The sequence below is a fragment of the Oreochromis niloticus genome, linkage group LG19 (genome assembly GCF_001858045.2).
Source record: "Oreochromis niloticus isolate F11D_XX linkage group LG19, O_niloticus_UMD_NMBU, whole genome shotgun sequence".
Taxonomy (NCBI): Eukaryota; Metazoa; Chordata; class Actinopteri; order Cichliformes; family Cichlidae; genus Oreochromis; species Oreochromis niloticus.
The window spans coordinates 30,318,745-30,332,772 of record NC_031983.2 but is presented as its reverse complement, the minus strand read 5'-3'; the positions used below and the strand labels follow the sequence as shown (position 1 = coordinate 30,332,772).

Genomic DNA, 14,028 nt, shown 5'->3' with positions numbered 1-14,028 from the left:
TCTTTCTGCAGGATAACGCACTCTGCCATAAAGCAGAAGTGTTTCAGGAATAGTTTCAGGTGTTGACTTGGCCTCCAGTGGAGCATCTGTGGGCTGTGCTGATAAACTGATGGGTGTATATCCAGCTGTATGGGAGCGTCACACAGACACCTGCTAATCAGTAACAGCCACATAAAATCAGAGGATTTTACTCAAACTGGAGCACAGCCTCTGGGAGGGTCTGTTAGTACAGTGACCTCACAGCAGCCATATTACTGATGATGTCATCACAAACGCTCCGAAAGGCTCCAGCAGCGCAAACACAGCGCTCCACGTAGCTGAGGTTTTTTAGTGCTTGGCTTCATTTTTCACCCTTTTTACAACAACGTAGCGTCGGAGGACGTGTTGCCAGCGCTCTTTAAACAAGTGTGAAATAAAGTCTCCTTCTTCCTGCGAAGCGATTCCTCTCCCAAACGTGCAGACAGACTCTGAGCTCTTCAAAGAGCAGACGCGCTCCCCGACTCGAGGCTCTGGAAACTCGTCCAGCAGCAGCACAGCCGGAGCGCCGTGCATCCCAGGTTCCCAGCTTTATTAGCACACTAACCAAATTAGGGGCCCTAACAAGGCAGCACACACAACACTGGGGGACGCATTCATTTAGGACGCAAGCGGCACTAATGCAGAGCTATCTGTCAAAGCGGCGCGCAGCCATGCCTTCTCTGCACGTCGAGAGAGCGTTAGTGTGCGTTTGTGGAGCAGATGTGCAGGAAAAGGTGTGTGGGTGTGTGTGAGTCAGCCGAGATGTTTTCACTCAGTCCCACCAGCTGGGCTAATTGATGAGCCACACACACACAGTAATCTAGCCCAGGCCCTGGAGACAGACATGGACGCTGCAGCTGGACATGCTGGAGATGAACACGCCACCATGTGACAGACAGGGGGCGCCGGAGGGGGGCGGGGCCAGATTAACATCCTCATCAGCACCGGAGGAATCCGTCTCTCCTCTTTTTCATTCCCTCTCTCCTTATCGGGCTCTTTTCCCAATCGCTGGTTCCATATTTGATTATTTGTGTTTCTACTTCAGTTCCAGGTGACTTCAGGTGGATTAGTTCCCTTTAGTGTTCCCTTCCTCCTCTGTTTAGTTGTGTCAGGTTGTAAATGTATGTGTAGTTAACTTCCTGTTTTATTTTGATAGTCTTTGGTCTCTTGTGCTTTGAGTTTACTTCCTTGTTCCTGCTGTGTATCCTCCCGTTTGCCTCTCACCATCATCATCTTATGGACACCTCAGTTGTCTCCTTGCCCTCTGTCGTCTCCTCCCTCTAGGTCGTGTTGTTCCGTGTTTTCCCACAGTTTAAACTTCCTGCCTGTGAAACACAAACTCGACGCTGAACATGTGGAATCTGTGCCGCCCTTCATTTTTGATGAACGGGGAGCATCTTCCACTTAAAGAGCATTAAACACTGGGAACGTTTTCTGCCTCCAGACTGCCTGGGAAACCGGAGAAGCCTGCAGACACAAACGTCCCACCGGGACAGCATCCTGCAGGAGTCTGCAGGTCCTCCTGCGACGTGTCTGATGGACGCCATCGGTAATCGGTGAGGATGATTTAAAGCATTTCTAACCCGATGATAATGACGTGAACCGACTGCTTCATTAAATCAAACACACTCACCTGCCACTTCATTAGGTACACCTGTTCAGCTGCTCGTCAACTCAAACATCTAGTCAGCCAATCACAGGGCAGAAACTCGCTGCATTCAGACATGTGGACATGCTGAAGATGACCTGTCCCTGCGTCTGATTGGTCAGGTGTTGCTGGTGAACGCAACTCGACTGATAAACCCTGGAACGACTTCTCCAACAGTGCAGCTCGTGAATGACCACATCTCTCACACACACACACACACACACACGTACAGGTGTGTGTGACCTGGCCGGCCTTTATGTGAATCACTAAACGAGTGCATGAATCACTAATGACTCATCTAAAATCATCGCTCCGGATGGAACAACACACTCATGAAAGCCGGGGCCGACCCACGCCGCCGCTCTATTACTTCTTCCACACGCGCCCGACGCACGCCATTATTTCCAGGCTTTAAACACATAATGGGGCTTTTGAGTGCAAAGCTGGCAGGTTGGAAGACTGAGAGCTTACAGTGAAGAGCCTCTTCACCCTGCATTAGGAAGGACAGGACTGCCAACGAATTGACCGAAAGCGTCTACGCACGATTCAGCCACACACTCAACGCTTTATTTTTACTGCAGTGAAAGTCTCGAGCGTGAGGCGTCTGCAGCGTAACAGGGGATCCTGGGTGGAAGCGGGTTCTCCCAGTTTGCACTGGAGAAACCAGAAGAGTCCAGGACTTCTCTCCTTTCAGCTCTTAACTCTGCGCCTCGTCCCTCACTACATCCGTGAAACTTCTCTGAGGTCTTCCTTCATGATGTTTTCTCCGATATAACTGCACCTCTGCAGGCTCACCTTACTGTAAACACTTGCCTGATTAGTTCATGGACTTCAGGTCAAAGTTCTAAGTGTCAGAATGACGGATTATCGGAGGCATGGAATAAATATCTGAGTAAACTGTATATGAGACCACCGACCGGCCTGTGCAGTCCTCTAACTTCTAACTTGCACGAGCTAACGGTCGCCGTTTATGAAGGTCATGTACTTCTGGAATCAGTGCATCACAGTGCAGAGACAGACGCCATCACAGGGCAGGAAGAAGACGCCGAAAATGGATCCAGGAGAAGGTCTGAGACGATCCACCCAGAGCACGAGGCCGGTCACTAATCTGCTGCTGCCTGGTTTGGATTACCGGCTGTGGAAAAGTCCTGATCCTCGGTTTCACGTCCACGGTGAGTGGATTCTCTTATGAAGGTTTCAGAGCTGCAGGACGTTACAGGAAAACAGACGCTTGAACCGCGACCACGTTGGGTAAATGAATAAACGAGGGGATAAAGTTTATGCAACAATTCTGATTTCATCGTCTGTTAACACAAAACAACGACTGACTAAAGCGTCATTAACTGAAGTCGATCTTACTGAAGCAGCAGAGCGGCGTCCGCACGCGTTTCGAGAGCGAGATGCTGGGCTTCACGCGTGGTGTGTAATGTTCCTCACACATACATCAGGTTGTGTACTGCAGCGCCTGTAAGTGAAACTTAATGTATAACTGCAGCAGCTCTACTTCAGTGAACTGTGAAAGGAGATGGAACGATTTCTCTCGTACTTATTAAACAAGACTATTACTGTCACAGCGGGAGCGGCTTGACCAGAATAATATTAAAGCAGCCACAGCGCACGTGTGTGTGTGTGTGTGTGTGTGTGTGTGTGTGTGTGTGTGTGAGTGGCAGGATGAATAGTGGTCGCTGTGCTGTTGTCACACACAGAGAGGATGTGTGCGTCTGATAACACCAGGACGATATGGCAGTTATCAAATAATGAGTTAGCTATTGTGCGATACGGCGTGCGTGCCTCTGGTTTACAGTTTCCTCACCGTGGCCTGTGTGGAGCTCTCCTGCAGGTCCCAGAGCAGCGCGTGGTTATCAGCCAATGAAATCACGCGCTTGCCGTCCCCCATGGGCTCCCACAGCACGCTGTACATACACAAAAGACACACAAACACAGACGCACAGGGCTACGGTCAAATCGAGCACAAACATGCTGCAGACATGCAGGGGGCGGGGTCTGTGACATCTGCAGCGATGGTCACACAGATGCGTCCTGCATGTTTAAAGAAGATAAATGTGTTTCAAAATGATTTGTAGAAGAAAATTAATAAGAAATCAGTTAAAATAATTCTGCATGAGTTAAGCAAGACCTCGAAACCTGCAGTTCCACTAGTGTCCAGCAGAGCAGAAACAAACATGTTTACAGCCTGATGCACAAACTGTTTGGGCTTGTAGATCACTTCCTCTTGCACAACAGCTGTTTAAGGCTTAAATTTTGCATTATTAGGGGCGTGGCCTCTGACTGACAGCTGCATGGTGACACAGGCGGCTGTCGGTTGCCCTTGGATGTTGGTTGGTCTTTTGTTTTATCCTGCCCTCCTTTTGAATTACAGTTAGTCATTTGTGTTTGAGTTTTTTTCCTTTTTTCCTTCCTATTTTCCCGACTGCCTGACTCACCTTTATTGTTCCCACCTGTGTCTCGATTGCTAACTGACCCTCTGTGCACACCTAGTATCATCATTCCCTCCATCTTACCAGATAGTCTGTTTACTTCCTGTATCCATCACGTTTCTCTTCTTCTTATCTTTGTCACCTGTGAAAATCTGACCATTCGGATCAATAATGTGGCTGCTGTGAGTGTAACTGTACTAAAAGACCATCCATGAAGTCTCAGCTCATATTAGCACGTATCTCTGGCAATAAAACCCCAAACATGCTATTGTTGGTGTGGATGACATCACAGTGGTGGCTTGTACTTCCAGCAAACAAAACCAACTTCAGGTTCTTTGAATCGGCGTTTAATGGTGCCAGGAGTTTTGAGGAGCAGAGCAGAACCATCAGCGGTGATTGTTCTGTGTAGCAGAGCTGCGATACGCCTCACTCCTCCGAGCCATGGAGCCCTGTTGTTGTCTAAACTATTGAAAACCCATCAGTGAGTCATTCTGTTGCACTGGGCTACACGTTCCTTTGTTAACATAAGCTCGCTGTAGTTTATTTTGAGCCAAATCCACACACGCTGCTGCCACCAATACTCACCGGAGCGCCAAACTGGTATTGACCTACCCGTTTACAGAAAAACCAAACACACCAAACAGAAACAAAAGAAAAATAATACCTTTAAAAAATGCCAAATCCTTTAATCCTCCTGTCGGTTACAAACAACCGGAGCCGGATGCTGGAGGCTCATTTTTAAATAAAGCTCGTGCGAGGCTGTAGTCACGCTTTAACACAATTTAGGGTGAACTCATAAACCAGCTGGAAAAAAACACTTCCTCTTCCCAGCAGGTGGCACTATGACGACGGTGGTATTCCTCCCTCTCCGGACGCTCAGGTGCTCATTAAACATGGACGCCTCCAGCAGAGCTTCAGGTAAAGAAACCTTTGGTGCACTCTGCTTCCAGCATGATTAGCGTAAATAAATTAGGAATAAACAGGAAAATGTTTTAAATCATTTGAGTTTTAAACTTCAATGCAAACAAAAGTTGGTCAAAAATTGTGACAAAGTATCACGTGCTCTCCTACAGCAGCTTTGCATGATCCACAGATCATAATAATCCTTCTGTATCTCACACTGAGCCTCAGCACAGCCCCGCTGAAACAAGCAGCCTGAGCGCCTTCCTTAAAGACAACTCTCTTCTGATTGGCTGTCCCGGTATGCCAGCCGTACCCTCACGGTGACATCACGTAGTGTGTGTTTGATTACTGAGCATACACTCATCTCATTATTAGAAACCCTGGCCATGTTTAAACTCGTACAGGTGAAACTCCTCCCATGATTTAGGTTTGGATGCTCTCATCAGGTCACGCCCCTCTGGCCCCTCTGAAGCACGGCTGCTACTTTGACATCACTCACACAGCACACAAAGTTTGTGTTTGTGTGTCCATAAAACCTCCTGAATGCTCACAGTGCTTTGAACCGCTACGAGAAGGCACGCACTAAACTTCAGATCCATCTCCTCTGAACGTCCCTCAGGTGTCTCAGGACGTTACCGTGGATCTCCACGCTGACACGTGCAGGGACCATCGGGACAAATTAAAGCCGCAGTGCCAGGACCGGTCCAGAGGTGCACGAAGAGGTGATCTTGAGATCAAATCAGCATCAGGACCTTCTGATCACACTCATAAAAAAGAGAAAAAAGCCCATTAGTGCACTTTAAACGCTGCTCTGTGAGAGCTCTTAGTCACATTAGCAGCTTTCTGCACAACAGCCACGAGAGTGACAAAAGCACATAAGCTCAGCCTGGTGAGCACAGAGGACCCAGTTCTGTCAGTCTACTCTGCAGCAGTAAAGTACAGTAGAGCGTTTACTGCACGCTTTGATTCCTCCTGCGCGCGCCCGTCTGCAGAGTATCGATCCTTTGCTGCAGCTTCTTTAGGCGAGCTCTGCTCTGCGCTCTACTTAAACTCTGTATTCTGGAGAGACCCTGCACACCGGAGCACTAACTGTTGTTCATTATTCCCTGGATGCTGATGGGATCGCTTGTTTGCTTTTGTTCCCCCCTCTTAGTTTGGATGGTTTAGCAGCTAAATCGAGACAGAAAGCGAGCGAGTGGTCAAAGAAAGACGACAGCCCGAGCGAGAAAGCCCTGCTTTTAACCCCGAGTCCTGCCAGCTGTAAAAGCAATGTGTCAGTGCAGTCAGAGACCTGGCAATAAGCTAAATATAACCTTGGCCAGGAAAAGCTGCTATATGCTCGTTAGGGTTTTGATTTAGTGTGACTTTTCAGCTGCGTCTAATCTGGGTTAGAGGATGTAAAATGTCAGCAGCGCGGTGCAGACGTGGTCTGGCTGAAGGTCTGGATGTCTGTCACGGCTAGAAAACCGCTGCGATTAGAGCTTCACTAAATGATGCCATTTATTTAAGGAGTTCATCAATTAGACAACTCCATTTCCTTGGACTCATCTGTCAGCTTGAAGCGGCAGCAACAATGCCAGCGTTTGAAAAGGAGAGAGAGGAGGTGAGAGTGTTCAGGGGAGATAAAAGAAATGACAGGGGAAAGGAGGGGAAGTTAAAGTTTGCTTTTGGGTTTAATCCAGGCTTCAAATACGCACAGTGCTATTAGAAAAGGTGGAGCAGCGTCGGAGGGAGGGAGGGGAGTTTATAAGGCTGTGAAATCACAGCTGCTGAGGGCGGCTTTTACTGCCCTCCTGAGGAGCAGCGAGTCATGGACGCACTCACAGCACGCAGCCTTCGTTTTGTCATTTAGGAGCACCTCACACTGACTCACAGTCAGACCCTGCAGCCTGAAAGGGAAGATGGTTTCCTAAATCTCCCTTAATGCATTTCTCACACTCGGTGAAGAACCTGTGCAGCATGCCACCTTCAAGGGCCGGACAACTAAATTTATCCATAAACAAACCGCATCGCTAAACGATAGGGCGACCAGATCGCAACAAACTCCAAGTGGAGCTAAACAAAGATGGGACATAATCTGAAAGAACTGCAGCTCACAGGACAGCAGAGCATGAATATATCTGCATCCAACCATGGTGCAACAGCTCATCACATGATGCTCATCCTGGATTATTCTTAATCTTCACTAATAACACTTCACTGTCCGTCCACTGTTTAAAAACAGAGATTCTCACACCCAGTAATCTTTCCACATGAATAATCCACCGTGTCCCAACCAAGTTCTTTAGTACGTTTAATCCCAATCTAAAAAAACTCCAAACTTAAAACTGAATTTACTATAAGATTAACTCAAGGGAAGACTTAGGCAAAGCTAGCATAATTCAAAACCTTGCAAACCCAACTGTAACTGTTGGAAGCCAAACTAACAATCGAAGGTAACATCTGATCAATCGATTGATGCTTTGTGTCCCCAAAAGGAAGGCAAGTCCCCACAAAAGCCATGTGAACACTCTGTCCCCTTATTGTAGCAAAACAAGTACAAACACACACACACACACACACACACACACACACACACACACACTGAGTGCTCCACGTACACCTTGTCGATGGAGACTGCAGCATGTTCGATACCACCTCTCCTTCCTTCCTAAACACACACTTCAGCGCACCACAGGACCAATTAAAACACACTCCGCTTTGGGATTCACAGCCCATCGTTCCCTGTAGGATCAATTAATTCATGCAATACTGAGAGGCAGACAGTTCGCCTCCCTGCGTCTCTCTCTCTTATGAAACACTCCAAGTTATGTGCGTTTGACCTTGAGCTCTGCAACAAGCTGGCACACCGTGTACTGGAATGTATGCTGGGAGAGCTGTGGAGATTTTACAGCCCCATATATCCACGTTGAGCCATGCACCCTCTCTCTCTCTGCTCGCCCACTCTGTTGTGCGTTGCATCCATATGAGTTTAATCCCCCGTTACAGAGAAGCCAACACAAACACTTCCTGGTCCTATTTGGGCACGAACACAGGAACAAACAGAGCATCGTGGACGGACGGACAAACACAGTGTTGCTACGTGCAAACTCGCCAGATCTGCATCTCCACAACTTCACTTCCTGACATCACCAGTGGGACGATCTAAGCTACAAACTCCACCCAAACTGAAACATGTGACATGTGAACATGACATGTTCCGGGAGCGTTTTAATGACACCTGGATTTTAACCCAAACCACCATGAAGCAGGCTCAAACCTCTGTTTCCTTTGTTTAGTGTAAAGAAGTCAGAAACCCGTCAGCACAGCTCAGACTTACAGACACACGTTACCCTGGAACTTAAAAGAAGACGTTTTCAGTCCTGCTTTTCCTTTACAGTAGAATCCTGAATGAAAAAATAAAATAAATAGAAACTTCCACAATGAAAAACCTAAACTGTTCTGTTATGTAACATTTATCTGGCTGTATGTCAGCAATAGGTGATTTTTCCTATTCAGGCTGTAAAACTGGTGAAAGCCTCAAATTTACGTCCTTTTCGCCTTTCAATCGGCTGGATTGGGCCCTTTGACGGTCCCCGGGCCTTACGTTTAAACCCTCTGCATCAGGACATCACTTGATTTTAACATCTTCCACCTGCCTTCTAATGTGGACTATTTCCGGTGTGTCTTTGTGTCCTGGATGCTAGAAAGCTTCAGTTTTCAGCCCCAGAGGTTTTAGTCTGCTTTGCAGTGCCGACCCTGCAGGAGTCCCACAAACCACCCTGTGGAAAACAGCCAAGCCTCAGCTCCACCTGTGATGATACAGGTGGAGGTGGGGTCACAATAAACTGGAATTACCATTTAAGGTAACTGCGAGCTCAGCCACAGACAGATCATTTCTTTGTGCAGCAGCTGCCGTCACTGACGGGAAAAAGCAGCAGAGCTGCAGTCCAGTGCCTGCACGCACGCGCACACACACACACACACACACACACACGTCTGATAGTCCACATGAGAGCCCACGTCGGGGGTCCAATTGATTGAGACGAGGCGACGCTCACAGTGAAAATAAGGCTCACAAAGACTCGGTCGACTCGTATTTTGCATGACGAGGCCGGGACGCAGACAGAGAGCAGAGCCCGTCGGGCCTTACAAACGACCACACAACAATAACACACATGGCTGCATTCGTGTGTGTGTGCACACAAACACACACAATCACCCCATAAACACCTCCTACCCCCTCCTGTCACACCCCACTTTAGAAAATCAACCTCGCTGCCTTTTGCGCTTTACCGCTCCCTCCTAGGGCCGTGATTGGCTCAAATGGCTCCACAGGAATCGATGCACTCATCTGGCAAGGCTCCCAATCGAAACCAAGTGCAGGAAGAGGGGGAAAAAACACAACATGATTTTCCCGAGGTTTGTTTAGTCCCGTTATTTTTATTTTTTTGTGTGTGCTTTGCCGATATTTCCATTCAGAGCACGCTTCACGACGGGCAGAGGCTCGAATGTTTGCCCACCCAAACAATGAGGGGATTTGGGGAGGAAAAAAGTGTTATTGTTGCCGGGAGTGGAGGGACTCGCCGGCAACCGGAAAACGCACACATGAAGGATGCGGACACGCTACAGTGGACACACAAGCAGGTGAACAAACACACAAAACAGACAAAAGCCTCATAAGAACTCAGATGTCTTTACTCTTTGTCTTCTTGCACACACAAACATGCACGGGTGGTGCAAGCTGCCAGTATTATCACTGTGTGTGTGTGTGTGTGTATACTTGCGCTGCTATCTAACAGTGGACTGCTGTGTCATTACAAATCCACAGATACAGGACCGAGGGGCAAAGTGAGGACATTTTTCTAGTCCTGTGTTGGTCCTGCTTTAAATGATGATTAAATGATTTATTAAAAAAAAATCATTTTGGTAAATGAGGCGCAGCTGTGATTGATAACTAAATGTACAGTTAGATAAAGGATTAATAATTGCCGCGGGGCTGTACAGGGCGTGGCTAACAGTGACTTCCTGTATTTAAACTGTTGTAAATGACTTATCAAACATATCTCATGGATGATCCACAGAGAACAATCCTGCCACAAGCTGCAATCAGTTTTTATCTAAATTACTTTCATATATTCTTTATTTGTCAAGAGGGCAGCAGAAATTACAGCAACACGTAATTTTCTATAAAGATATTTTAAATGGTCAAAAAGATACATTACAATATTTACTGATCTACATAATTGATATATAGCCAAATCGTAACTTCTGTTGACTACAGTCTATTTACCAACACAAGCAGAGGCTCACCGTGGCAGAGTGGGGAGTGCGATGGTGGAGCAGTGGGCAGGCCGTCCATCAGATGGTTTCAGCCCTGCTAATGTGATCTGACCTTTTTGATCAGTGACAATCATCCACATCATTTATAAAACTAATAAAGAGCCATAAAAATTAATCCCACATACTCGTTTTGTCAAAATGTCCTTAAAATTACAAAAAAGTTCAAAACAACTTCTTCAAGAAATGACGTCTTTGCAATTACTGCAGCTGTTTTAGCAGGACGGGGTCAAAATGAGCCCTCCTGCAGGTTCTGCTGTTACATGTCGCTGATGCAATGAACAACACCACGCACATACAAGATGTCACATTGCATACCACACTGTTGCTAATATTAGCAGTGCTAGCAGCAGCAGCAACCTTCCTAGCCTGAAGGAAGGAGAGCTTTCCACTGAGCTCTCTGACAGCTTCACATCACAGAAGGACTACTAGCAGGTGGCGCTGTAACACAATGTGTGGATGACTGATGGGCAAACATGGGTCACGGTTGCGTTCCATTTGGGGGTTTTTTGGTATTTGCAGTTATATTGTATGTTTTTTTTTAAAAAATCTAAAATAAATTTTCCTTTTTACATTTTTTTTTCTTTAAAAAAAAACTGGAAATACTGGTCCCCTCTTGACCAGTGCAGAATGACAGTCCACACTAGATAAGGTAGGTAGGTGTGTGTGTGTGTGTAGCAGAGAGATGGAGGAGGTGGGCAACAGACCAAATCCATCCATCTAGAGAAGCCAATAGTGCACAGCATAGGCTACAGGCTTCACAGCATTGAATCCAGACTCCACAACACACACACACACACACACACACACACACACACACACACACAGTTTGGTGCCCTTGTGAGGGTTACAGCTCTCGGGGTGTTAAGATGGTGGAGCTCAGAGACATCAATCTCTACCCAGCAGCCTTGCTTGACCTGCCCTCTGACACACACACACACACACACACACACACACACACACACACACACACACACAATTGCACAAATTCAATCTCTTTGGTCTCGTCTCGTTTCTTGAGCTACCCTCCATCTTTCTGTTTTCTTCACCTCCTCCATCTTTATCTCTCCCTCGCAGACACCTGCTACAGTATGCATCACACTAACTGATTGGTGCCTCTAAAAATGATCGCAATCATGAGGCGGACAATGAAGAGTGGAGTAAAGGCGGGGTGGGGGTGGGGGCATTGATTTTGGCTCTCGTGGGGCTCTGAGTTATGGCGAGGAGCTCTGACAGTAAGACAAAAGGATCGGGCCGTGACTACAACTTGAGTGAAATGAAATGGACCGGGACTCACATGGCGCCGCTCAGGCGGGCATTCGAAATTCTTTCTGCTACAAGTCTCAGTCACACACACACACACACACACACACACACAGCATTTTAATCTGTAATTAAGGACTTTCTAACAGGCAGGAGGAGCGTGGAATTGGTCCTCTAACCCTCGGGTTGGTGCACGACTCACTCTTCCACCTGTGACGGGGGCCAGTCGGCAGTCGGAGCCAGAAAGGAAACAAAGGCTCCCGTATACAGGAGCGTGTGGGCGGGATCAGTGTCATGTCTTCAGTGCCGTAGATGCTGAATTTTTCAGCATCAAACGGACGCACCGCGCCAAAAACCACCTGCAGGTTGTTCGTGTCTGATGAGGGCAGAGCAAACGTCCGGGTTTACACGCGGCACTCTGAACAACACGCTCTGTGATGTCACTGACACGCTTCACACCGTGTCACAGTTTAAAGAGCACAGCTCGTCCCTCACCTACAAACCAACCATCACCTCGTGGTCGCATGCAGTCCACATGAGAGGCGTGACGGGTTTCATGGTAGCATGCACTCCCAATGACGCTTTGCTGAATGCTGATTGGTTGGATAAATGAACTGATGACGAGAAGCGTCAAAAAACATCTACGATCGAAGCACGAGGAGCTTTACAGGAACAACAACAGCACAAGCCCGAATGAGAGAGGCCCACAGACCAGCTATTTGTGACAGCGCCCTCTGGTGGCAGTACAGATCGACAGCACAGGCTGCAGGCTCAACACGGGGTCAATGCCAGAGTGCGAAACAGCTCGTTTTTGTGCCACGGACCGGTTCAATGTCACACAATATTTTCACGGACCGGCCTTTAAGGTGTCGCGGATAAACACAACAAAATAAAATGATACAACTAAGACAAAAACTGTGGCATTTTGTAAATATAATAACAAATGCGAATTCATTGTGTGATTGTGTAACTTTATTAGCAGCGTCCTCCTCAACTCTTGCGGCCCGGTACCAAACGACTCACGGGCCGTTACCGGTCTGGGGGTTGCAGCCCGCTGGTCTACAGCATGTTTAAATGTGTTCAGATCCACAAAACCCAACAAAACCAGCAAACATCCACAAACCTCATAAAGCCTCATCTCATCAGCAGCTGTTTAAATCATCCTCAGAGCCCAAACAGTTTGTGTATTGTCCTGTAAACATGTTTATTTATGGAGACTGACTCACTGCTGCCTCTGCTGGACGTTAGAGGAACTGCAGCTTTTGGAGCTTCTCTGTTCAGCTGCAGAGGTTGCACCTTGGTGCTAACATGCCAGTGTTAGCTTTATTGAGCCTCAGCTTCATGTCAGGCCAGGCCCCTAACCCAGCAGGGTTAGGGGCCTGGTTGATCTTAGCCTGATCTTAGCCTGGACTGTTTAAAAGTTATCAGGCTGCTTTTAAATATGTGGACAGGTAGGCCTGAGAGCCGCCTGCAGCCGCTCTGTTTCAAAGTCGGCCTCCTCCTTCATTAGAAAGCCTGCGTTGTGCTCCGTGCAGAGTTTTGGTCATAAATTGCTCACAAGTGTCTTGTTTGATACTAAAGTTTGCTGAAGATATTTTGTATTGAGAGAAAAGCTTTGAAATCTGGTTTTTGTCGTTTATTTGACTCTGTGAGCTGCAGGTCGTCCTGGAGTCTATTATTAACAACCCGTCTTCTAATAAGCAGTCGAACACATTACTGCGGATCAAAGGAGCTCTTGCATCATTTGTGCCACGACTCTGAGCGGTTCCCCGGCAACACCTACCAGGCAGCGTTGCCGTGGGTGCTGTCGTCTAGGTGACAGAGCAGCTCCAGGGTTTGGGGGTTGTGGGCGGATTCGTCAGGTGACTCGTGGCTTCCTGTCTCCCAGTCAGAGGGCATCCGCCACACAGCTGCGCAGGACACCACCCTGCTGTCGCTGGCTGCGCGCGCGCACACACACACACACACACACACACACACACACACACACACACACACAGTGTTAGGGAGGAGGGTGTTCTTGTTTTACTTATACTGTGGGGACAGCGGTCCGAGTCCCCGACATCTAAATCAGGACATTTTAAGACATTTTGCCAAACTTTTAACTTTGGTAAAACTCTGGGAATAAAAAGTGTTGCATGACAAACATAGTGCATAGAGTACATTCTAGGTGGATAAAGTAGTCCACCTCTAAGCACTGCTAATGTTTGTTTTTTTGAATTTCTATTTTTCCTCATTGTCAACCAGTTTCAAGCTGAATCACTGCTTAATAAATGAAACCTTCCACGATCCCCAGTGGCTTCTTAAGCAGGTTAAAACAGTGACTGCAGCATAAGGATAAGCTTTGTTAGTGTGTGCGTGAGATGTACAGGCACTAATGTGACTACACTCTCTTCCTAATCCACATAATAAACGAGTTATTTTGGCACATCCACGCCA

The 14,028-nt window shown here is 47.4% G+C and overlaps 1 protein-coding gene across 3 annotated transcripts in view; it reads right to left on the bottom strand.

Moving 5' to 3' along the window:
* The window catches only part of eipr1 (EARP complex and GARP complex interacting protein 1), a 45,587-nt gene that overhangs the window by 23,391 nt on the left and 8,168 nt on the right, over positions 1–14,028 (bottom strand). For 2 of the 3 annotated variants that reach the window (XM_019348575.2, XM_003457191.4), the window contains exons 4-5: positions 13,373–13,529; positions 3,480–3,579 (exon numbers count right to left, since the gene is read on the bottom strand). In XM_019348575.2, coding sequence (XP_019204120.1) covers positions 3,480–3,579; positions 13,373–13,529 — 257 coding nt within the window. The remainder of the gene's footprint in view (positions 1–3,479; positions 3,580–13,372; positions 13,530–14,028) is intronic. The other variant, XM_019348576.2, reaches the window with a different exon arrangement.